Source organism: Megascapheus bottae, chromosome 1 (genome assembly GCF_031878675.1).
Source record: "Megascapheus bottae isolate mThoBot1 chromosome 1, mThoBot2.hap1, whole genome shotgun sequence".
NCBI classification, from domain to species: Eukaryota; Metazoa; Chordata; class Mammalia; order Rodentia; family Geomyidae; genus Megascapheus; species Megascapheus bottae.
In genome coordinates, this window is record NC_143509.1 from 30,398,163 (window position 1) to 30,421,622 (window position 23,460).

A 23,460-nucleotide genomic window follows, 5' to 3' on the forward strand; every position below is an offset into this window, starting at 1 on the left:
GGCCATGGGAGACAGGAGCGAGGTGCCCTGACTCACGAGCACCTCCTGGCGGAGAGAAAGAAGACAGAGGCGCAGCAGCAGGTTTCTCTACAGGAAGTCGGCTCATACATTTTAGTAACGGGCAACAGTGCAGGGGCCACAGGGAGAATAAGAGATCGAGAGCTGGGGTTTGGCGTAAATCTTACAAAGTGTATAAAGAATCTTGTGTTTCTCTACAATAACAAAAAAAACCAAAGGCTACAAGAGCGGTTGTATATACAAAACACGGAGATATTGCTTCACTTGCCAATAGGTTCCTGACCAGACAGGGAGACAAGACAGAGGTGGGGGTGGGAGGGTGTGTGGGCAGAGGAGAACGCTGCGTGCAGAGGAGGAAGGGAAGGAGAGGGAGGAGAGAAAGGGAAGGAAGAAGAGAAGGGTGAAAGGTCTCTCCCAGCATAAAATCTACAGACAGGCGGGAGCAGAGTGGCGCAGGCCTGAGCGCTGGAGGCCGTGCTGGCGCTGGCTGTGCGTGCAGGATGCAGAGCCGGAGTGTCTGCCTGCCCAGCCCCTGCTGCCTGGCTCTTCAGGCTGCCTGGAAGAGGGTCTGGGTGGGGATGAGGGCCAGCTGGCCAGAGAAGGAAGGAGGTGCCATTCCCTGGAATGCAGCGTGGAAATCAGGAGAGCAGGCTGCATCCTTTCATCCTCCTTTGCCTCCGGCCCACCTGGTCCATCCAGCCAAGCTCCCTCCCTCCCTTCACCAAGATGCTCACAGGCCCCACCTAGGAGACCAGGAGCATAAGGGGGGCTGCTAGCTTCTTCCTTCAGGCAGGACCCCTGCTCTTCCTGGGCTGGGCTGGCTGGCATGAGGAGCTCACTTGGAAGATGGGAGCGAGCCAGTCCCCGAGCGCAGGGGCAGGGGCAGGGAGGACAGGGAGGTGGGCCAGGGCGAGGGCGCGCTCGTGCACACGCACGCACGCACGCTGGATGGAGGTGCTGCGTGGTCACAGGTTCTGGCAGCACTGCAGCCTGTTGGGTCTCTGGCCGTCGGTGGTGGGCGGCACGCTGATGTCTACCACGTTGTTGCCGGGGGATTCATCGTGAGCCGCACGGTCTGCGATTTGCTTCTGTGACACAATGCGGTAGATCTCTGCCAATGGGGGGGAAGGGGGCGGTGAGTATGCTGGGGTCCCTGCCCTGGGGCAGCTGGCTCCCTGGGGACTCAGAAAGTCCCCTCACTGTGTCCTGGGAACTGGGGGTTCCACCCTGCCCAAGTGGGCAAGGGTGGGGACACACATCCCATCGTCCTAGGCCCCAGGAAAAGCCCGTCTGGGAAGCTGACCAAGGCGGGGGCCCTGCCCCTACGTCAGCCAGTCAGCAAGGGCCAGAACATGGCCTGAGCCGTGCAGCATGCCACATTTGTCCTTGAGCTCGAACTGGGTAGCATGGGAAGGCTCAAGGGGCCACTGTTTCCCCTGTGCCCAGCTTCTATCCCATGCCCAGACTGTACCCACCTGTGAGAATGTTCTTGAATGCTTCCTCTACGTTGGTGGAATCCAAGGCTGAGGTCTCAATGAAGGATAAGTTGTTCTTTTCTGAAACACACCAAACCCTGGCCCAGTGAGTGTGTGTGTGTGGGGGGGAGTGAGTGTGTATGTGTGTGTGAGAAGGGGCCCCTCCCCCACCCTGCCCCGCCCCAGGCCTGCCACAGGCTGGCAGGCAGGAGGACCCAGTGTCTCCCAGGCACCTGCCCCCACCCCCCTTCCCCCTGCCCCAGGCTCACCTGCAAAGGCGCGGGCCTCGTCGGTGGGCACAGCCCGCAGGTGGCGCAGGTCACTCTTATTACCCACCAGCATGATGACGATATTGCTGTCCGCGTGGTCACGCAGCTCCTTCAGCCAGCGCTCCACGTTCTCATAGGTCAGGTGCTTGGCAATGTCGTACACCAGCAAGGCGCCTACGGCACCTCGGTAGTACCTGCAGGGAGGGGCCCCCATGTAAGCCTCAGGCTCTGTGGGCAGGGTGGCCTCCTGGCACCCAGGGAGGCAGTGGACACAGGGCCTGGCCATGGGCTGGCTATCATAGCCTTGCAGGCAGGTCATGGATCCTTGAGGACCCCTTGACTCCCCCCAGATGTCTCCCAGAGCCAGCTCAAGGATGTGGGGGTTTGAGAAGGAAGTTGTAGAAGACATCATGAAGTCATCAACAAACAGAGAAAGGAGAAGCAGGCCAGGCCTGGCTCACCAACAAGGTGGGTACACTGACAGCCCTTCAAGGGGTGAAGGAGATGGGGGAGGGTGGCCAGCCTACTGTGAAGGAGTCAGCAAGTAGGGTGAGGGGAACAGAAGCCTCAGGGAGACAAAGCGGGGGGCAGTGAGGCCCTTACGCGGAGGTGATGGCCCGGTAGCGCTCCTGGCCGGCTGTGTCCCAGATCTGCGCCTTGATGGTCTTGCCGTCCACCTGGATGCTGCGGGTGGCGAACTCCACGCCGATGGTGCTCTTGCTCTCCAGGTTGAACTCGTTGCGGGTGAAGCGGGACAGCAGGTTGCTTTTGCCCACACCTGAGTCTCCGATGAGCACCACTGGGGAAGCGAGGGAGGCGGTGAGGCCCTGCTGTCACACACCGACACCCCAGTAAATACCCAGAAGCTTCTAGAAGCTTCCAGAAACCACTGATGCAGGTAACATGTGTCTCCCAGTCTCTGGTTCTCAGAGTGGGGGTACCTTGGCAGCTGAGAAAGGGCTAGAAAGCTCCAGAACTGAGTGACCCTAGGGAAACTGCTCACTTCTTTGGGCTGCTCACTTTCTGTGCAATTAGGGAAGCACATCTTTGTTGTTGTTGTTTTGCCAATCCCGGGGCTTGAACTCAGGGCCTGAGCACTGTCCCTGAGCTTCCTTTGCTCAAGGCCAACAACTCTAATGCTTGAGCCACAGAGTCACTCTGGCTTTTTCTAAACATGTGGTATCAAGGAATTGAACCCAGGGCTTCATGCATTGCTGAGCAATCGCTTTTCCACTGAGCCATATTTCCAGCCCCTGAGGAGTCATCGTAAGAAGAAGAATGGAGGGTATACCAGCTGAGAACTTAGGTAGCTTGCAGCAGGTGGGGTGGGACATCAGTGTCATCACTGCTGTGATAGTTTGGGGGGGCGTCAACATCTTGCATGGTTATGGGAAGGAAGGCCTGTGTTTGATGCTATCATGACAGGCAATGAAAAGCCACACACCCCTGCCTATGCACCCGCTTCCAGGCTTCCTCCTCTCTGGCTGACAGGCAAACCCACCGCTGCCCTGGCATCAGGACTGCCCTTCTGAGCCACAGCGTGCTTTTGACAAAGTCCTCGAGGAGGGGTGGGCAGCCCAGCTGTGCACATGCGCACATCTGCAAAGGGTTCATTGGCTATATATGTATATCCATACTCATGACCTCCATGATGGGGGGAAGGGTCTCCACTCAGCCTGGGGCACCTCTGCTTGCAGCTGGAGCTGCAAACTCCCACCCAGAAGGGGTGCTAGGATGACATAGCTGGAAGGGAAATGGATTGTGGGCAACAGTGCCTCAGGACTTTGGTCTGATCTACTAGACACGAGGAAAGCAAGGCAGTGGGACGGGGTGGGGGGAGGGAGGATATGGGAATCAAAGGCCCCCAGAGCACAGCAGACACAGGCTGGTCCTGCCCCTCCCCCACACCGTGGAAGCCATGGGGCCCAGACACTAATAATCTGGGGTGTGTGTGCACGTTTGTGTGCACATGATGTGTGCACGTGCTTGTGTACTCACATGCATGCAATACAGATGTAACAGGCAGCAGGCGGCTAAGCAGACACCCCAGCCAGACACCACAGGGTCCCCCAAGTGTGAGCCTCAGGCCCTAGCACATAAGAATGAGTCTACCATGGCTCAGTGCTGCAGACTTGGCCCTCTGGGGGCCCTGAGGAGCCCAAGAGAATGTCTACCCAGGATCAGGCTCCTTGGGCCCTGGCTGGGCCACAGAGCCAGGCTGAGCTCATGGGGTTGGTGGAGTGGGGTGAGGGGTGGAGTGAGGGGCAGGGCGTGGGCATACATCCTCAGAGAGGAGTCAAGGCACAGAACCAGAATCCTCTCCCACTGGGAGATAGAGCCCTTTATGAGGCTTCTCACCACCACACAGCACTGCTGAGCTTACAGGAAAATTAAAAACACATTCTTTTACTTATTTTCTGAGACAGAGTTTTGTTATGTAGCCAGGGCTGGCCTTGACCTGCCTGAGTGCTGGGACTTTTAGGTGTGTACCACCACACCCAATAAAGATCACATTCTTTTCCAATCTGTGCTCAAAAATCCCGATTTTCTCCTTTCTGGAGTCCTAAGCCCTAGAAGGCCATATTTCCCAGGCCTGACAAGAGGCTGGTATAGCCTCCAGACCTACCTATCTGACTCTCCCTTCTCCCCTGCACACACCTGGAAGACGTTCAGGCCATCATCACCTCTGGTGAAGCCCCCGCCCCAACCTGACCCAGCACTGTCAGGCTGGCTGCTTTAGCCCCCAAGAAGAGTCAGGTTGAGGGGCCAGGAGTTTGGCCTACTTGGTAGAATGCCAGCATGCACAGAGACCCAGGTTTCATTTCTCAGTACCACATACATAGAAAAAAAGTCAGAAGTGGTGCTGTGGCTCAAGTGGTAGAGCTCTAGCCTTGAGAAAGATGGACAGAGCTCAGGCCCTGAATTTAAGCCCCAGGACTGGCTAAAAAAAGACACAAAAAAAGGCTGAGCTGGGCGCAGTGGCTCATGCCTGGAACCTAGCTACTCAGGAGGCTGAGATCTGAGGATCTGGTTCAAAGCTAACCCAAGCACAGAAGGACCTGAGACTCTTATCTCCAATTAACCTCTAGAAAATGGGAAGTGGGGCTTGGCTCCAGGGTAGAGCAGTAGCCTTGAGCTGAAGAGCTCAGAGATAGCATCCAGGCCAGTTCAAGCCCCATGACCCAAATAAATAAATAGGCTGAGAACAGTGTTGAAAAAGTCCCTGGTGTGGCCTGTCACACAAACCTCTTGTACGCCCCCTCCACACTTGCCCCAAGCTTCTGTCTGTGTTCAAGGCTTTAAGCCTCAGCTCCATTCCCAGCTTTTTGGTGTTAACTGGAGGTAAGAGTCTCATGAACTTTCTTGACCTGGCTGGCCCTTAACTATGATCCTCAGATCTCAGCCTCCTGAGTACCTAGGATGACAGATCATGTAGCCTACTTTACAGTGGAGGAAACTGAGATTCAGATGGAGAATGAGAGGACCAAAGCATACTGTAAGCAAGAAAACAGGAGGACAGCAGGGGTCAGAGTCCAGGCTGCCTGGTCAGGAAACAGCCAAGGCAGAATTTGAACCCAGTTCTCTGGGTCAAGACTTGAGTCCTTTCCCTCCCAACTCAAAAACCCCTTGGCTCAGGCCTCTTCTCCCTGTAGACTCATATGGGCTGGCCCACATGACATGTGACAACAGGACAGTAGCATCCTCTTGTGACTGTGTGGGTGCCCAGTACAAGAATGCTAAGTTTGGAGAAAGATGGAAAGCGGCAGAGCTGGACATGGGCCCACACAGAGTCACAATGAACAGACTGGGGGACCACCAGCCACGCCATCACCCCAACCCTTCCTCCCAAGCTTTGCTCCTCATCTGCGCATGTGTAGGAATGGAACAGGAAACTAGGGCCCAGCCGCTGAGTATGAGAATGTCATTGTCACAGGCACAAATGATCTGTTGTCCTGGGAAATAAAGGGCCCCTGAGACACAGACCTCAACATTTCCAAAGAAGTCAGTGGCTTTGCTGGATGGGAATTGGTCCCCTTGGACATGCCACTTGGCAGACAGAGCAGGCAAACCCAGTTGGCAAAAACAAAGAACTGGCAGCTCTGAGAAGCCCTGGAGGCTCTGACCAGCCCCACAACAATGTGGAACCCCTAAACCTTGATGTTTCAAGTGGACATGGGGTGGGGGGTGAGTACTTCCAAGAGGTGAGCCCTCACCATGCTGGCCCCAGGGACAAAGACTTGAGAGCATTTTTGCTCTCTCGGGGAGGGGGATTGAGCAGGGGCATCAGCAAAGCCCTGTTCTATGAGAGAAGATAGCCTGTTTGGATCCCAAAAAGAATCAGAACACGTGGCCAGTGAGGACCCCATTTTGTCAACGTTGTCCAGGCTGGAGGGCTGGGATCGCAGCCCCAGGCCCAGCAAAGAAGAGGGAGCTGGGGCCGGCCTGTTCCCTGAGAAGCAGCTACAAATGTCAGCATCTCTGTATCCTCTCTCTCTCTCTCCCCCCACTCAGGTGTGAGTGGGACAAGCCAAAGAACAGGTCCTGAGGCTAGCCAAACCACCTTTCCTCTATGTCCTGTGACCTTGAGGGCCAAGTGAGCACTGATTGGCCAGGAGAAGGGGTCTGGAAGGATCTTTGTAGCTCGAGAATGCAACTGCTTCCACCGGGGACCTCTCAAGCCAGTGCTTCTTGGAGAAGTTAGGGGACCCCAGGGATTGAGCCCAAGTATGGCAGGAGGATAAATGGGTACAAATAAACAGGCTCACTCCTGGGGAGGAGAAGAATGTTAGAGAGAAAAACAAAGAACATGTGGCCGCCTATTCTCCACTCTAGGGACCAGTTGGCCTTGGCCTTGGCCTCTGAGGTCAAGGAAGCCAATATATAATACAGCCGCTGCAAACCCGAGGCAGTGGGGCTGGGGGAAAAAAAGGACAGAACACAGGGAAGCCATTGTCCCAGGCAAAGAGGTGTGGCTCTCACACTAGAGGAAAGTGACCAAAGATGGGATGAGGAGCAGGGCTGGCTTCTCTCCTTCCTCCCTTTCTCATTTCCCAGAGGCACACAACAAAAATCCCTTTCCTGAATGGAAACCTGAGTAGGCGGAAGGACAAATAGTGAAAGAGACCATATGTGAATGTCCTTAGATGAGCTTAAGTGAAGGGGGGGGCTGGAGTGACCACTTCAGGAAACACTGACCTTGTGGGGCAGGCATGGCTACCAACCGGCTCTAGAAGGTCACTGGGGCACCTGCTCGGCTCAGGGAAAGACCAGTGGGGGAGGGTAGAGGAGCAGGCAGCCCCTCCCCGCTCCCATGCCAGCTACTGCAGGAGGCCGATCTGTGTTTCCAGGAAGCAGGCTCTGGAGATGAGTCTCTGGAACTCATCACTGCTGTGTTGCCCCTGACCCAGTAACTGTACTTCTGGGAACATACATCAAGGAAATAACCCAAAGGGCAAAAAGAGGACTCAGGCAAACACTCAAGAGCTGAGTTATTTATAACAACAAAAGGTCGAAAATAACAAGTGAGCAATGACCAGAAGCCTGGATTCAGCAACTGAGGGGAGGAGAGAAGGCCTACTGCCTGGACAGCGCCTCATGTAGACCGCTGCGATCAGAAGCAGAGGCCTCAGGGTGGGTTGTGTAGGATGAGTCTGTTCTGGATGAGCCACTTGAGACTCTTTCACATTTCATCTCCAAAAGCCTTCTAAGATTCCCCTCACATTTGGGGGAAGCCTCAGGCCTGACACCAGTGGACTTTACAGCCTGCATGCAGCCCCCTTATTAGCCCAGGGCGCTATGTGATCTTTGTAGGCCCTCTCTGTTCCTTCTGCCTGGAAGTCTTTTGTTTCATGGGTACCTGAGGCTCTACCTCTGTTCTCTTCTCCACAACACTGGATACCACTGAAGAGCTCTAGCTAAGAATAAATAGCTGAAGCTGAGAAGCTGTAACTAGTCAGAATCCATTTTGTTAAAATTACCTCCATCTTGCAGACAGCTAGGGTTCTGGCCTCCCTTATGCAAGGGAAAGGTTGGGTGGAGTCTGGGACAACACTGCAGGAGTTAAAGGGAGGACTGACAATGCCAAGTCCCAGATTCAAGCCTCAGTTTTCCCAAGATTCTCCCTCTAAGCCGTAATACCCAAAGCTGGCCCAGTTCAACCCTGTTCCAACCCTTATAAACGTCTCTTTGGGCTCTCAGTATCTCTTATTTTTGTTGTTTGGTTTTTTCTTTTTTTTTTTTTTTTTGACAATCCTGGGCTTGGGCTCAGGGCCTGAACACTGTCCTTGGACTTTCTCAAAGCTTAGCACTCTACCACTTGAGCCTCAGCACCACTTCCAGCTTTTTTCAATGTATGTGGTACCGAGGAATTGAACCAGGTCTTCGTGCATGCTAGGCAAGCACTCTACCACTAGCCCAAACTCCAGGCCTATCTCCTATTTTTAACACACGGTCTCACTATGTAGTCCAGACTGACACTGAGCTAGCAATCCTCCTGCCTTGATCTCCCGAGTGCTGGGATTACACCACACCAAGCTTCAGATTCCTAGTCTGGAAAAAAAAAAAAGAGAGGCTAGATAATATGGATTCAACAGAGGGGCAGACAGAATCTAAAGGCGATCGTGATTGTAAAAGGCTCAGAACAGTACTGAGTTAGTGCTATCAACAGCTGTTAAGACTTAGAATTAGTCGTGTACACACAAGCGCGGATCCACCCTTACGAAGTTCCACTACCTCTGGTTCCCACCTCCGCCTGGCCCTCTTATCCGCCCTTCCCTTACCAGGACACGCCCCCTGCAGACTACCGCCAATCAGCCCTGGCTACGCAATAAAGCCACGCCCCCGACGGGCCAACTCCAACCCATCTATTGGACGCGCCCACCAAGTCCTGATTCCTCCCCTAACGGCCCCGCCCCCATCCCAAAGACGCTTTCTTCGCCTAGCCCGGCCCGCCAAATCCTGGTTTGCTCCACCCCCTGAGGCGGCCCCGCCCCCAACGGCCTCGCCCACAGCTCCAGGCCCCACCCCCCTGGGCCCCCGCCCCGCCCCGGCGCATCCGGGGCCCCCGATCCGCTCCAGGGCCTCTGGTTCTTCCCATCGCTCGATTCTCAGGTCCGAAACTGAGCGAACCAGGCCTATTTCGGCTTCCGCGGCTGCCGAACCCTCCAGGTCCCAAATGCCGGGCTTCAATCTAGGCCTAGCATCCCCGAGCGCTGCATGGACCCATCCGCCAGCCGGCTCGCCGCCGCACCCTCACCCGCCCGTGTCCCACCAGCCGTACCTTTGAATAGGTAGTCGTACTCGTCGTCCCGAGTCCCCATTGTCCTGGCGCTTCCGGCGGGATCGGCGACTCCGCAGCCCCACCACAAACACCCGACGGGGGCGGAGCCGGCGCCGTGCAGAGCGGCGGTCTACTGACCAATTAGCAGCAGATGCAACAGCGACCGACACTCAGTGTAGCCAATCAGAGATGGAAGCCGGACTCCGCGAGGGTGGGTCCCAGGAGGCACCCACCTCCCTCTGTCTCCGGCTCTTCGAGAAAGGCGGAAGGAATGCGGACCTTTTTGAAATGACAACCTCGACGGCCTATCAGAAGCAGCCTTTGGAAGGCGGGGCGGAAGACTGGATGAAAGAGATTGATTGACGGAGTATGTAGCCAATAGGAGGCTGGATTCAGTCCCTTTCTCTACTACAGGAGAACCTGGGGGGGGCAAGGAAAAGGAACTACGTCCAGGTGAAGTTACGCTGCTTAACGTCCTGATGACGTCACAGGTCAGTGGGGCGGGGGGAGGGGAAGGTGGGTGTCAGTCCCCGTCCCTCCATCTCGTAAATGACCACATCCGGTGACTCTGAGCCTGGGATGTCTTCTCAGGGCTGCAGTTACTCACAAGGATACTCTTAATGTTCCATAGTTTACTCCTTTGCAAACAAGGAAGACATCCACCGGTGGAACCTTTTTTTTTGGCCAGTTCTGGCTTTGAGCTCAGGGCCTGAGCACTGTTCTTGGGCTTTCTCAAGGCTAGAGCTCTACCACTTGAGCCACAGCATCACCTCTGACTTTTTCTATGTATGTGGAACCTGAGGAATCGAACCCGGGGCTTTGTGCATGCTAGGCAAGCACTCTACCACTAGGCCGAGCTCCTGGTCCCACCAGTGGAGTCTTAAGGCTATGTGGGTCGTTTTCTTAAACAAATATTTAGTGGCTAAGATGTGCCTGGAATATGCAGAGCACTGGAATCTTTGCCCCAAGAACCACAGAAGAAAAGAAAAAACAAAATCAAGTCAAGTGATGGTGGCTCATGCTGGTCATCCTAGCTACTCGGGCTGAAATCTGAGGATTGCGGTTCGAAGACAGTCTAGGCAAGAAAGTCCCTGAGATTCTTCTTTCCAGTTAATCACAGGGGGAAAAAAAAAAAAGCTGGAATAGCACTGTGACTCAAGAGGTAAAGCGCTAGCCTTGAGCAAAAAGCTCAGGAACAGTGTCCAGGCCCTGAGTTCAAGCCCCAGGACTGAGCAAAACAATCTAATATAAATCCTTATGCCAGACACTCCAAAATACAAGCTTTACGCCCTACCCTGTTTCAACCCCTCTCCCGTATAGTTTATCACTACTTGACATTGAAGTACAAACATTATTTATTTTATTTATTTATTTTTTTTTTTGCCAGTCCTGGGCTTGAGCTCAGGGCCTGAGCACTGTCCTTGGACTTTCTCAAGGCTAGAGCTCTACCACTTGAGCCTCAGCACCACTTCCAGCTTTTTTCTATGTATGTGGTACCGAGGAATCGAACCCGGGTCTTCGTGCATGCTAGGCAAGCACTTTAACCACTAGGCCAAACTCCCAGTCCAACAAACATTATTATTATTATTATTATTATTATTATTATTATTATCACTTATTCCTATTTTGTGTCAGTACTGGGTCTTGAACTCAGGACCTGGACAATGTCCCTTAGCCTTTTTTTTTTTTTTTTGCCGGCCATGGAGCTTGAACTTAGGGCCTGGGCACTGTCCTTGGACACTTTTTACTCAAGGCTGGTGCTCTACCACTTGAGCCACAGCACCATTTCCAGCTTTTTCTATGTATGTGGTACGGAGGAATCGAACCCAGGAATTTGCGGATACAAGGCGAGCACTCTACCACTAGGCTATGCTCCCGGCCTACATCTCCACTTTTTAAGTGGTTAATTGGAGATAAGGGTCTTAACAGACTTTCCTGCCTGGTTTGGCTTTGAACTGCAATCTCCGATCTCAGCCTCTTGGGTTTATAAGCATGAATCACAGATATCTGACATGTATTAAGGTTTGGAATATATCTAAGGTTATACAAGCTGATATTTGAATATAAAATATAGGGGCCGGGAGTTTGGCCTGGTGGTAGAGTGCTTGCCTAGCATACACGAAGACAAAGACCCGGGTTCAATTTGTTGGCACCACATGCACCAGCTTTTTAGCCGGAAGTGGTGCTGGAGTTCAAATGGTAGAGCGCTAGCCTTGAGAAAGCCCAAGGACAGTGCACAGGACCTGAGTTCAAGCCCCAGGACTGACAAAAAAAAAAAAGACCAGTAATCAATCATGAAAAGCAGAGAGCCACATGCTGATTATAAAAACTCTTATTGTTGCTTAAATCTCATCCTTGGGATTGTCCACCAAGCACTCCAGACACAAATTGGCCTCTTTCCCCATATCTAATCTCATGTCCTCCTCACTATCAAAACCAGAAGTGAGGCCAGTTTGGTGGTTTCTGACTGTAATTCCAGCACTTAGAAGGCTAAGACAGGAAGATCTCAAGGTTGAGGCCTTCCTGAAATGCAATTTGTGAGATGCTATCTAAAAACAAAATAACAGAACCAAATCTCAAGAGTTCCTAAATTTCCCAAGATTCGGACTACTCTTGTCTCCAATTAACCACCAGAAAACAGGATGTGGTGCTGAGGTTGGAGCACTAGCCTTGAGGGAACGAGCTCTGGAACAATATCCAGGCTCTGACTTCAAGCTCTACAAGTGACCAAAAGAAACAAAACAAAACAAAAAACACCCTTGGGGACAGTTTTATGGCTCTGAGCTCAAGCCCCAAGACCAGTACAAAAGAAAAAATCTCTGGGACTTTCCTGCCTGGGCCAGCCTGGAATTACCATCCTCAGACCTCAGCCTTCTGAATAGCTAGAGTTACAGGTGAGAACCACTGGCAACCACTGGCTTCAGTGTCTTTCTTCATCAGGACCCCAGGGAAGCTATTGTGTCCCCAGCACTAGCCAGGAAGGGTCATGGGACAGGAAAATCACCCATGTGGAATGGAAGTATACCTCAGAAAGACTGAGGCCCTGAGTTCAATCCCCAGTAGGAAGGAAGGAAAGGAGGGAGGGAGAAAGACAGGAAGAGGGAGGGACAGAAATGAAAAGTCCAGTGCAGTGGATCACTCCTCTAATCCTAGCTACTCAGGAGTCCAAGATATGAGGATCACAGTTCAAAGCCAGCCCACACACTAAAACCAGAAGTAGCACATTTTGTTTTTTTCCAAATATGTGTCTCAGGAGGTTACCTACATTCTTACAAGCTTCACAAAGCTTGTGAAGGTGCTCTCTCTGTCTCTCTGTCTCTGTCTCTGTCTCTGTCTCTCTCTCTCTCTCTCACTGAATTATTCATCTCTCCATTTTGTTTTGGTTTTCTAACCACTTGAGCCACAGCTCCACTTCTACCTTTTAGTGGTTAGTGGAGTTGAGTCTCACACATTTTCCTGCCTACGTTGGCCTCAAACTCAAATCCTCAGATCTCAGCCTCCTGAATACCTAGGCTTATAAGCATGAGCCACCAGCCCCTAGCCCTTTTTTTTTTTCCTTTTCTTTTTTTTTGTGATGGGAGGACATCACAAAAGGTAAATAAGTGTAATCATGTACAGTATCCACTATGTGGAAAATGAATTATAAAACCTGCAATCAGGAGTGGGAACCAGGAAAGCAAAGAAGTGACATTGTCCAAAACAGAAACGTACTTTTTAACTCTGCTTATGAAATGGTAACCTCTCTGTACAGTGCCCTCATAATAACAATACAATTATATTAAAATACTAAAGTGTGGGCATTGCCTCATTGTCATTGAATGCCATGCTACTGAACTGGTTGACATAGATAATATTGGCTTGGCGGAGTCCTGGAGATATATTTGCCATTTTTCAAAGTGGGTCAGTAAGTCCTGTCATTAGCTTCTTGACGTCAGTCAGTCGGTCATCAGTTTAATGATTAACAACACGTTGTATTTTCCAATGTGTCCCAGTTTGGACCTTCGTTTAAAGGTCGCCCTGTCTGTCGCAGGAAAAGCTGTGCGGGGTCATTTGAGGAAGTCATAGTCCTTTCTGTCCCTTCTAGTAGCCAGGTATCTGGTATAGGCTTCGCAGGCCAGAGTTGCTTAATAAATACTGGACTGTAGTAAGCACTGAAGTTTGAACCCTGGACCTCATGCTTGTGAGACAGGGGACTTACAGATGCGCTTCTCCCTGCCAGAAAATCATGCCCCCTCCACGTGTGACACCTCTGGCCTTCTTTGCACTATGGACTTATTGAAATAGGATCAAGGGCCAGGAGCGTAGCCTAGTGGTAGAGTGCTTGCCTTACATACATGAAGCTCTGGGTTTGATTCCTCAGTGCCACATATACAGAAAAAGCTGGAAGTGGTACTGTGGCTCAAGTGGCAGAGCACTAATCTTGAGCAAATGTGTCCAAGGACAGGGCCAGGAGTTTGACCTACTGGTAAGAGCACTTACCTAGCATTCATGAAGACCCGGGTTCGATTCCTCAGTATCACATACATAGAAAAAGCCAGAAGTGATGCTATGGCTCAGGTGGTAGAGCTCTAGCCTTAAGAAAAGCCCAAGGACAGTGACCAGGCTTGATGTCAAGTCCCAGGACTGGCAAAAAAAAAAAAAAAAAAAAAGAAAGAAAAAAAGAAGGAAGAAAAATAGGATTGAGCATTGTGTGTGTAGCTGGATACCAAAGACTCACACCTACCATCCTAGCTACTCAGGAGGCTGAGATCTGAGGATCATGGTTCAAAGGCAGCCCAGGCAAGAAAGCCTTGCAAGACTCATCTCCAGTTAACCACTAGAAAACCAGAAATGGTGCTGTGGCTCAAAGTGGTAGAAAACTAGCTTTGAGCTAAATAGCTTAAGAACAATTCCAGGCACTGAGTTCAAGCCCCATAACCATGAGAGAGAGAGAGAGAGAGAGAGAGAGAGAGAGAGAGAGAGAGAGAGAGAGAGAGAGAGAGAGGGAGGGAGGGAGGGAGGGAGGGAGGGAGGGAGGGAGGGAGGGAGGGAGGGAGGGAGGGAGGAGAGAGAGAGAGAGAGAGAGAGAGAGAGAGAGAGAGAGAGAGAGAGAGAGAGAGAGAAATAGTATGTGCATGTGTCTTGCTTTTTCACTCAAGGCTGACATTCTACCACTTGAGCCACAGCTCTACTTTTGCCTTTTGGGTGGTTAACTGGAGATAAAAGTTGTTTTTGTTTTTTTGTTTTTCTTTTTTTTTTTTTTTGCCAGTCCTGGGCTTGAGCTCAGGGCCTGAGCACTGTCCTTGGACTTTCTCAAGGCTAGAGCTCTACCACTTGAGCCTCAGCACCACTTCCGGCTTTTTTCTATGTATGTGGTACCGGGGAATTGAACCCGGGTCTTCATGCATGCTAGGCAAGCACTTTAACCACTAGGCCAAACTCCCAGCCCTGTTTTTTGTTTTTCTTAGTCTTTAGTTTTTCTTAGGCCTGACCTCTGGGCTTGGCCACTTTCCCTGAGCTCTTCAGCTCAAGGCTTCTGCCCTACCCCTTAAGCCACAGCATCACTTCTGGTTTTCTAGTGGTTAATTGGAGATACAGGTCTCATGGACTTTAGGCCTGAGCTAGCTTTGAACTGAGATCCTCAGATCTTAGCCTCCTGAATAGCTAGGATTACAGGCTGAGCCACCTCTGCTCGCTAAGTCTATAAAACTTTTATCTCCCTGGACACAGTGGCTCAAGCCTGTAATCCTAGTTATTCAGGAGGCAGAGACTTTTTTTTTTGTCAGTCCTGGGTCTTGAACTCAGGGCCTGAGCACTGTCCTTGGGCTTTCTCAAGGCTAGAGCTCTACCACTTGAGCCACAGCACCATTTCTGGCTTTTTTCTATGTATATATGGTACTGAGGAATTGAACCAGGGTCTTTAAGGATGCTAGGCAAGCACTCAACCACTAGACCAACACCCTCCCCCCCCCCCCCCCCCCCCCCCCCCCCCCCCCCCCCGCCAAGTCTGAGAGACTCTTATCTTCAGTTAAGCACCAGGAAATGAAAAGTGGCGCCGTGGCTCAAGGGGTAGGGTGGTAGCCTTGAGCTGAAGAGCTCAGGGACAGCACCCAGGCCCAGAGTTTAAGCCCTACAACCGAGAAAAAAAATGTTTTATAGACTTTCCTTCTCCAGACTGGCTTTAAACCATGAGCCTCAGATCTCAGCCTCTTGAGTGGCTAGGGTTTACAGGTGTGAGCCACCGCTGGCACAGAGCTACAGGAGAAATCTTTTTTTTTTTTTCTTCCTTTGTACCAGCACTAGAGATCGAATCTCAGGGCCTTGAGTTCTTGTTTGACATTTTTTTTTTTTTTTTTTTGCCAGTCCTGGGCTTGAACTAGGGCCTGAGCACTGTCCTTGGACTTTCTCAAGGCTAGAGCTCTACCACTTGAACTTCAGCATGCTAGGCAAGCACTCTACCACTAGGCCAAACTCCCGGCCCCCTACTTACACTTCTTTTTTTTTTTTTTTGCCAGTCCTGGGTTTGAGCTCAGGGCCTGAGCACTGTCCTTGGACTTTCTCAAGGCTAGAGCTCTACCACTTGAGCCTTAGCACCACTTCCGGCTTTTTTCTATGTATGTGGTACCGAGGAATCGAACCCGGGTCTTCATGCATGCTAGGCAAGCACTTTAACCACTAGGCCAAACTCCCGGTCCCATGCCCTTGAACTTTTACTGATCTAAACTGAGACATTCCAGAAGCTTCTAGTACATGCCAGATTCTAATTACTTAGAACAACCAAACCAAAACCAATATCAAGTTATGTCAGTAAGGGCTGGGAATATGGCCTAGGATGCAATTCTTCAGTCCCAGTCCCACATACATAGAAAAAAAAAAGCCAGAAATGGTGCTGTGGCTCAAGTGCTAGAGCTCTAGCCTTGAGAAAACCCAAGCACAGTGCTCAAACCCTGAGCCCAAGCCCAGGACTGGCAAAAAAAATAAAAAATGGATTTGAAGAATATGTCAGGCACAAGAGCCCGAAATTCAAACAAGCACGCCAACAACAACCACTACAAAATGAACTGTAATGTATTTATTAAATATGATTGGGAGAGGGGGGGCTAGGAATGTGGCTCAGTGGTAGAGTGCTTGCCTAGCATGTATGAAGCCCTGGGTTCGATTCCTCAATACCACATAAACAGAAAAAGCTGAAAGTGGTGCTGTGGCTCAAGTGTTAGAGCACTAGCCTTGAGAAAGCTCAAAGACAGTGCCCAAGCCCTGAGTTTCAGCCCCAGGACTGGCAAATAAATACATAAATACACAAAAACAAATACAATTGGAAAAGAATTTTCTTCCACAGTGACTGAACTGTACCAGGGCATTGGTTTGGGTGGGTTTGGTGAATCATATCATATTGAGTTCAAGGTGGGTTGCTGGGATAGGCTAGCAGGGGCTTGGCTGAGGTGGCAGAAAGGACCAGCCAGTCTTGTCCTCACCCACCAAGGACTCACTCCACACCACGGGGTGTCCATTTCCTTGGACTTTACAACTGCTTTATCAAAACAAACCAAAGAACAAGGCATACGACGTTCCCAGGTTGCTTTTTATTCCAAGAATCCCAGGGGGGTTCCGCCAGGAGGTCTGCACTGGCACCACCGCATCCCCCAAACAAGAGCACCAGGAGGGTACTGAGGACCCCCCCAATCCCAGGGATCCCCATTTCCCCAGCCAGGCCTGCCTGGCCATTTCAGAGTGATCCCTCTGCATCCTCAACTCCTCGGGCAGGCAAGAGGTGGGGTTCACACTGCACACCCCATCATGGTATGTTTTTCCCAGGGACCATGCCTCGCCCTGTGTTCCTCATTACGCAGGACTCCCCCCTCAGAAATGGGGGTCCCCTCCAGTCAAGGGCTTCTTCTCTGTCCACAAAGCTCCACGTGAGCCCTGCTGGGCGTCCCTCAACCGGACACAGAGAGCTCGGAATTCCTTGAGCCAAAGTCAAGGCCATTGTCCTTCTGGGCCTGGGACCAGGCCCCCAGTTGGGAGGCTAAGAGGCTTCTGGGTCCTCTGTGACTTGGATCAGCATGGTGGTCGCCTGCAGTGGGTAGTAGCGACCCCGCCAGCCCTTCCAGAACATTCCCTTTTTACGCTGCTGCCGTTGCTGGGGCATGGAATGGAAGTACTGGCCATTGAGGTTGGAGTGACCACAGGTGCCAAACCACCATCCACCTGCAAGGTCAGACAGAAGGCAAGGTCAAGACCCTGCGTTCTCCATGCAGAAGACAACCCCGGGAGTGGTGGACAAGCTAGCCCAAAGGACACCCAGGCAGTGGCAAAGTAGAGGGACGTGGAGAAGGGGCTTTTCGGCCATAGGAACAAGGTAGTCTTAGTGAAGATTTCCCACCAGGCACAGTGCCTCACACCTATAATCCCAGCTACTTGGGAAGTGGGGATCAAAGGAATCACACAGTTCAAGGTCAGTGGAGGAAAATGTTAATGAGTCCAACAAGTCAGAACACCCACGCCTGGCCCTCCAGCCGCAGATTGGAAGATCTGGGATCTGAGGCTGGGTGTGGACGGAAATGAGAGACCCTACCTGAAAAATAGCTAAAAAAGAAAAAAAGAGCTGGGGGCACGGCTCACTTTAGAAGCCCTGAGTTCAAACCCCAGTACTGCAGAAAAAGAAAAAAAGGGGAGGGACAAGGTAATTTTATCTCTTCTACAGAGCCAAGGCTTTGCCTCTGATTTCTTTTTGGGGGGGGGGGGGGCAGTCCTGGGAACTGAACTCAGGACCTGAGCACTGTCCTTGAGCTTTCCTCAAGGCTGTGCTCTACCACTAGAGCCATAGTACCACTTCTGGCTTTTTTTTCTATGTATGTGGTACTGAGGAATCGTGCATGCTAGGCAAGCACTCTACCACTAGGCCAAACTCCCAGCCACGGCCTCTGATTTTTATAAGGCCCAGGTGTGTCTCACCTTTGTCCCATCCCACCAATCTCTCACTGAATTTTCCTAACCATCCCTCACAGTGAGTGCCACCATTCAACCCATTTTAGAGGCAGAATAAACTGAGGCCAGAGGTGTAATCAAGCAAAGTGTCACAGCGCCATAAGAAGGTGAAGAGGGGACCCTGGAGTAGGAGGAGGCGGGATAGGCTGAAGATGAAGCTTGCTCACCAGAGAGGCTCTTGGCACAGTTGAGATCCCCTCGGAGGTCGTGGTCCTGGTCCCATGTGGAGAAGGGCAGGGAGAAGCCATTGGAGGTAGGAATGGAGACTCCCAGCTCACTGGCTACGGGGGCAGTGAGCTGCAGGCTGTAGGCTGTGTCCTCACCGCCCAGGTGCACGGAAAACTTGAGGGATTTGGCATTACCATCCCTGTCCTGAAGCTGCACAGCCAGGCGGCTCCCTCGATCTCCAGTGATGCTGTGCATTTTCTCCAGGCCCAGCCAGAACTCGCCTGCAGGGGGAGAGACTGCCTGATGAGGAGGGCTGGCCTCCCCAGACCCCTCTTCCCCCTCCCTGTCTTTAACGCAGTCCTGAAGCACCTTACCTTTGGGGTCCCCAAAGCCTGTCTTGTAGGCTTCCCAAGGCTGGTTGAAATCCACAGAGCCATCTTGGCGCCTCTGAACCACGGTCCAGCCCCCCTCTGTCCAGAGAGAGAGGTGCTTCCTCAAAAGGGTGACCCTACAGGCTCCCCAACCTTGAGACTTACCCCAACTCAGGGAGAGTACGGGAAGGAAAGTGAGGCAGAAGCATGGTGAGCAGGCAGAGGATCAAGACTACAACTTTGTCTCAAGGAATGGCAGGGAAAAGGGGCTGGAAGAAATCTGCAACGCTAGCCACAGGGATTAACTATAGAAAATTCATTTATGGAGATGAGGTGGGCTGAATCGAGAGCCTTTGCACATGCTAGGCAAGTGTTCTACCTCTGTGCTATGTACAATTAGATTTTTTTTTTTGTGGGGGGGGGGTGAGAATCAGTTGCAGGGTTTGAACTCAGGGCCTGGGCACTGTTCCTGAGCTCTTTTTGCTCAAGGCTAGTACTCTATTACTTTGAGCCACAACTCCACTTCCAGTTTGCAGTGGTTCATTGGAGATAAGATTCTCACATGGGCTTTCTGCCGAGGCTGGCTTCAAACCAGATCCTCAGATCTCAACCTCCTGAGTAACTAGGATGACAGGCGTGAGCCACCAGCATCCAGCTACAACTGCATTTTGTGTGTATGTGTGTGTGTGTGTGTGTGTGTGTGTGCTGGTCCTGGGGCTTGAACTCAGGACCTGGGCACTATCCCTGAAGTTTTTTTTTCCTTCAGGCTAACACTCTACCACTTGAGCCACAGTTCTACTTTTAGCTCTTTTGGAGATCAGAGTCTCTTAGACTTAACTGTCTGGGCTGGATTCAAACTGTGATCCTCAGATCTCAGCCTCCTGAGTAGCTAGGATAACAGGTGTGAGCCACCAGCACCAGGCTAATTGACTGCATCTTAAAAGCAGCACCAGGATTGTGCAAAGGAAGAGGGTTCCCCCAGTGCGTCACGGCCTCCTACCTGAGGTCATCTCACAGTTGACCAGGAATGGTGAGGACCCCTGAGGCTGGATCTGGAAAAGTCCACTCTTCCGCTGACCACCTTCAAACAGCTCCTGGCAGTCCTTAGGTAGCCCTAAAGGCAGACAGAAGAGATGATGCAGGAGAGAAACCCCGGAGTGTCAGGAGCCCCGGCACGGTTGAGGGCTGGGGAGGCGGTGTACAGTGGGTGAAAGGCAATCTCACCATCAGGACTCTGCCATCAGCCTAGGCTCTTCCTCAGTAGGATTGGCCAGGCTTACTGAGGACCGTTCTCCCTCTTCCCACATTGCACCCCCACCACCCCCTTTCTTTTGGGTCCAGTAGCTGGGGCTTTAATCCAGGGTCTAGGCTCTGTCCCTTAGCTTTTTTACTCAAGGCTGGTGTTCTACCACTTGATCCACAGCTTCCACTTCCAACTTTTTACTCATTAATTGAGAGATATGAGTCTTACGGGTTTTCCTGCTTGGACTGGCTTCCACTCGATCCTCAGACCTCAGCTTCCCGAGTAGGTGGGATTTACAGGCATGAACCATGGAGCCGGGCTGTACTCTACCCTTGCTGCACACTGAGGCTTCTTTTCTATCTCCTCCCACCCTTTCTGAACCACAAAGGCTCCTGGCACAGGGAATTGACAGGAGCTGCTTGTCTGCCCAGGTGGGCCCCCATCTGGGATCTAGACCAAACCCCACTCAAGTTATCTGGGGGTGTCTTCCTTTTCCCTCCCACTAGAAGCCACAGACACAAAACAGCTCCCTCCCTAGCCTGCCCTCCACCCTGGTCTTAGACCATAGGAGCTGTTTTAATGAAGATTAGGAGAAATCTGGGTTGGAGGAGAGAAAGAGGGGGAGATGCTGAGCTCAGTACAGAGGACTGTGACTTGTATAGTGAAGGGGGGTGCTGATGGTGTCTAGATGATGCTTGGGGTGACTAAGGCTCTGTCCTCCCTGTGAGAAAGCTTAGTGAACAAAACTGGAGGGAGAAGGGGGAAGGGAGGAGAAAAGGCAAGAAGGAACTTGGTCTTGGCACTCCATCAGGATCCGGAGGGCCTGCCCCCCCAGCCCAGCTGGGAAAGTAGGGGAAAGGTCCTGGGGGAGGGGGCAGGCGGGGACTCTCTTCCAGTGAGTATATTCCACCACCACCCCTCAGAGGAGCCAGCTCTGAACCCCAGAAGGACACTTTCCGGCCCCTCAGGCAGCTCCCCTTTTCCCTACTTTTCCTCTCATCCAATCAGGACAGGCAGCTGGCCAAGCCGTCAGCTTCGTAGCCAGATGTTTGTATCACCAGTTCTGAACTTTCCCCTACTTGGCTGGCCTGACTCTGGGAGTCCCAACCCCTCACAATACCCTCCTTTTCTCCTCCACCGTCTCTCTCAAGCCAGGGCCTGTGCCTGCTGCTCCCCCCCACCACACCCCCTCCCAAATTGCTCCTCATCCCAGCAAGATTACACACAGCTGCCTGTGGGGGAGGGGTGTGCCTTAAAAAAATAAAAAAGCCTACAAGGCTGAAAGCCAGCCACCAGCCAGCCCAGCCACCCTGGGTGTGAAGTGGGGGATCCAAACTTTCACCCAGTTGGCTCTGGACAGCCACAGATGCCGGGGTGAGATGACAGGGTGAACATGAATTTAGGGCGGGAACTGAGAACTTGTGTCAGATGGATATGTGCTAAGGTTTGGGATGGGGGAGGGTGGACTTGAAAATGTGCCCAATAAAGGGCGTAAAGGTATCACCCCCCCCAAAAAAAACCACAATGTTTATTCTGTATGGACGTGTGTGTGCATATGTGCAAATGTGTGTAGGCTGGATGGGGATTTGGGAAACAGAAAAAGGTATGAGGGACCAGGAGTTTTGAATTTGTAAGATTTAAAGTGTATGTGGCCTGTGAGCCTAGGCTGAGGCTAGTGGCTCATTCCTATCATCCTAGCTTCTCAAGAAGCTGAGATCTGAGGATCTGGGTTCAAAGCCAGCCAGAGGAAGGAAAAAATCCATGACACTCTTTATCTCCAATTAATCACCAAGAAGCTCAAGTGGTTCATGTGGTAAAGCACCAGCCTTGAAGGGAAAAAGCTATATGACAGGCACTCAGGCCCTGAGTTCAAGCCCTTAGGACTGGGATTTGGGGGTGGGGGATTTCCTCCCTCATTCTCTCTAATATAGTTTAAATTCCTCATTGTCATGCCCCAACTCCAACTACTATGGGGAAGGATTTGCTGGGAAGAAAAGTAGGGTGTCCTGGCCAGGTAGGGTCAGGGCTGAGGTGTGAGGGGTTCTCCCGATCACCCCTCCTTTGGTGAGCTCAAAGGACTTGGGGCAGCACTTTCCTCTGACCCCTAAGGGGGGGGGCCACAAGGAGATGGGGACTAGGATAGAAAATGGTGGGGGGGTGAGTTGGGGGGCAGTGCTGGAGGACAGCATAAAGATCAAACACTCACTGTGTAAGCCGGTGGTGTTGGGAGCCAGACCAGAAGGCTGGGCCATCTTGGGGAGCCTCTTTTTAGTGGCAGGCTGGGGCACCCCGTTGTCTAGGTGAGTGGGAGCCAAGAGAGCAATCTAGATTGGGAGAAGCAGGTGGATGAGAGATAAAGTTTAGATTTGTTCAGCCTGATGCCAGCCGGGAGCGACAGGACAGGCTCAACCTTGCCGGGCTTTGCCCCATTCTCCCCAGCTGGGCCGGCTCCTCCAGAGGGTACCTTGCTCTGCAGATGTTGGATTCTCAGGTGTTGCTTCTCCAGATGTCGCTGCTGCTGAGCCACTTTGAGGAACAGTTGCTGGATCCTGCCATTTTGAACCTTCAGCTGTGTCTAGGGAGGGAGGAGAGGGAAGGTCAAGCCTCACTGAGAAGCTGGCCCCAGGTATCCAACCTCTCCATCCATCCTCCCCCCCACCCATCCTTCCCAGCGTCCATCCTTTGGCAACCAAAGCAGTAGCTTCCAGAGAGCCCCGGGCGTGATCCCTCCTGTCTCCCCATCCAGGCCTCTCCTACCTGGAGATCGCGCAGGATCTCGGGAGCCGCCTCGCCACCGGCCACGGCGCCTGGATTCTGGGGGTGCATGGAGGGTACCCCGGTTGAGTTGGCTCCCAGGCGGCGCTCCAGGGCCCCCAGCTGCGCTCGGGTGCGCTCCACGTGTTCGTGCAGCCCGCGGCCGAGCTGCAGGAGCCCGTGGGCCAGCACGTTCATCTCGTCCCACGACGCGAAGCGCGGGGCCTCGGGCGGCTCGGGCGGCGGGGCGGCGCCGGCCTGGGCGCGCAGCAGCCCGGCGGTGGCTGCGCACAGCACCAGAGCCGCGCCTGCCGTCGGGGCGCAGAGCATGACGTCGGGTCACTGGGCACCGGGGTGCAGGGACTCGGAGGGGGGGGGACGGGAGGGTCCCGATCGCTTCCAGATGCAACGACGACGACGGCGGCTGACGGCTGGACACCCGACGGGAGTCCCGAGCAGCTGGGGAGTCGGACAGATGGACAGGCGGACAGGAGGGAGGGACTGGTACTTGCAACGTCCAAGCCAGCCCGGCTCAGCCTCCTCCACCGCGCCCGAGCCCCCCTTTTATAAATCGGGCGCGGGCTGGGGAAGAGGAGGCCGGGGGCGGAGCGCGGGCGGGCCGGGGGCGGGGCGGGGCGCGGGGGTGGGGACAGGCTGGTGGTTAGGTAGGGTGAGGGACTTCCAGAGGATGCAAAGCGCCCCAGCCCCACACGATTCCCTTCCCCAGGTCCCCGCTGGCTTCGCCCATTTGCCATGGGCGCCCCCATATCCCGTAGCCAAAGACTCAGAAAAGGTCTCTGCCTCCCCTCAGCAAGATGGGGAGACCCCCCCCGGAACCCCAAAACTTCCCCATTTCACTCCAGGGGTCCACACCAGGCTGGAGCTCCCCACCCCTTTCCTAGAAAGTTCATAGCTC

General features: G+C 52.8%; 2 protein-coding genes across 2 annotated transcripts; both read right to left on the bottom strand.

Moving 5' to 3' along the window:
• Positions 1-77: 77 nt before the first annotated feature.
• Positions 78-9,159, bottom strand: Rab11b (RAB11B, member RAS oncogene family). Its single transcript, XM_090341653.1, has 5 exons — positions 9,042-9,159; positions 2,366-2,561; positions 1,763-1,956; positions 1,494-1,574; positions 78-1,129 (listed from the first exon to the last, which is right to left on the bottom strand). The coding sequence occupies exons 1-5, from the start codon at positions 9,079-9,081 to the stop codon at positions 984-986; spliced, it is 657 nt and encodes a 218-aa protein (XP_090197779.1). The 5' UTR covers positions 9,082-9,159; the 3' UTR covers positions 78-983.
• Positions 9,160-16,584: 7,425 nt separating this feature from the next.
• Angptl4 (angiopoietin like 4) lies at positions 16,585-23,049 on the bottom strand. Its single transcript, XM_090341654.1, has 7 exons — positions 22,548-23,049; positions 22,255-22,365; positions 21,997-22,114; positions 19,548-19,661; positions 18,551-18,646; positions 18,176-18,457; positions 16,585-17,228 (listed from the first exon to the last, which is right to left on the bottom strand). Exons 1-7 carry the CDS (start codon positions 22,872-22,874, stop codon positions 17,047-17,049), a joined length of 1,230 nt encoding a protein of 409 aa, XP_090197780.1. The 5' UTR covers positions 22,875-23,049; the 3' UTR covers positions 16,585-17,046.
• Between the last annotated feature and the right edge of the window lie 411 nt (positions 23,050-23,460).

Coding starts and splice junctions, on each gene's coding strand:
- Rab11b (XM_090341653.1), bottom strand. CDS start 9,081: ATGGGGACTCGGGACGACGAGTACGACTACCTATTCAAAG. Junction 2,562..9,041: donor GTACGACTACCTATTCAAAG/GTACGGCTGGTG, acceptor TCGCTTCCCCAG/TGGTGCTCATCGGAGACTCA. Junction 1,575..1,762: donor CGAGGCCCGCGCCTTTGCAG/GTGAGCCTGGGG, acceptor GGTGTGTTTCAG/AAAAGAACAACTTATCCTTC.
- Angptl4 (XM_090341654.1), bottom strand. CDS start 22,874: ATGCTCTGCGCCCCGACGGCAGGCGCGGCTCTGGTGCTGTGCGCAGCC. Junction 22,366..22,547: donor AGATCCTGCGCGATCTCCAG/GTAGGAGAGGCC, acceptor CTCCCTCCCTAG/ACACAGCTGAAGGTTCAAAA. Junction 19,662..21,996: donor CAACACCACCGGCTTACACA/GTGAGTGTTTGA, acceptor GTCTGCCTTTAG/GGCTACCTAAGGACTGCCAG.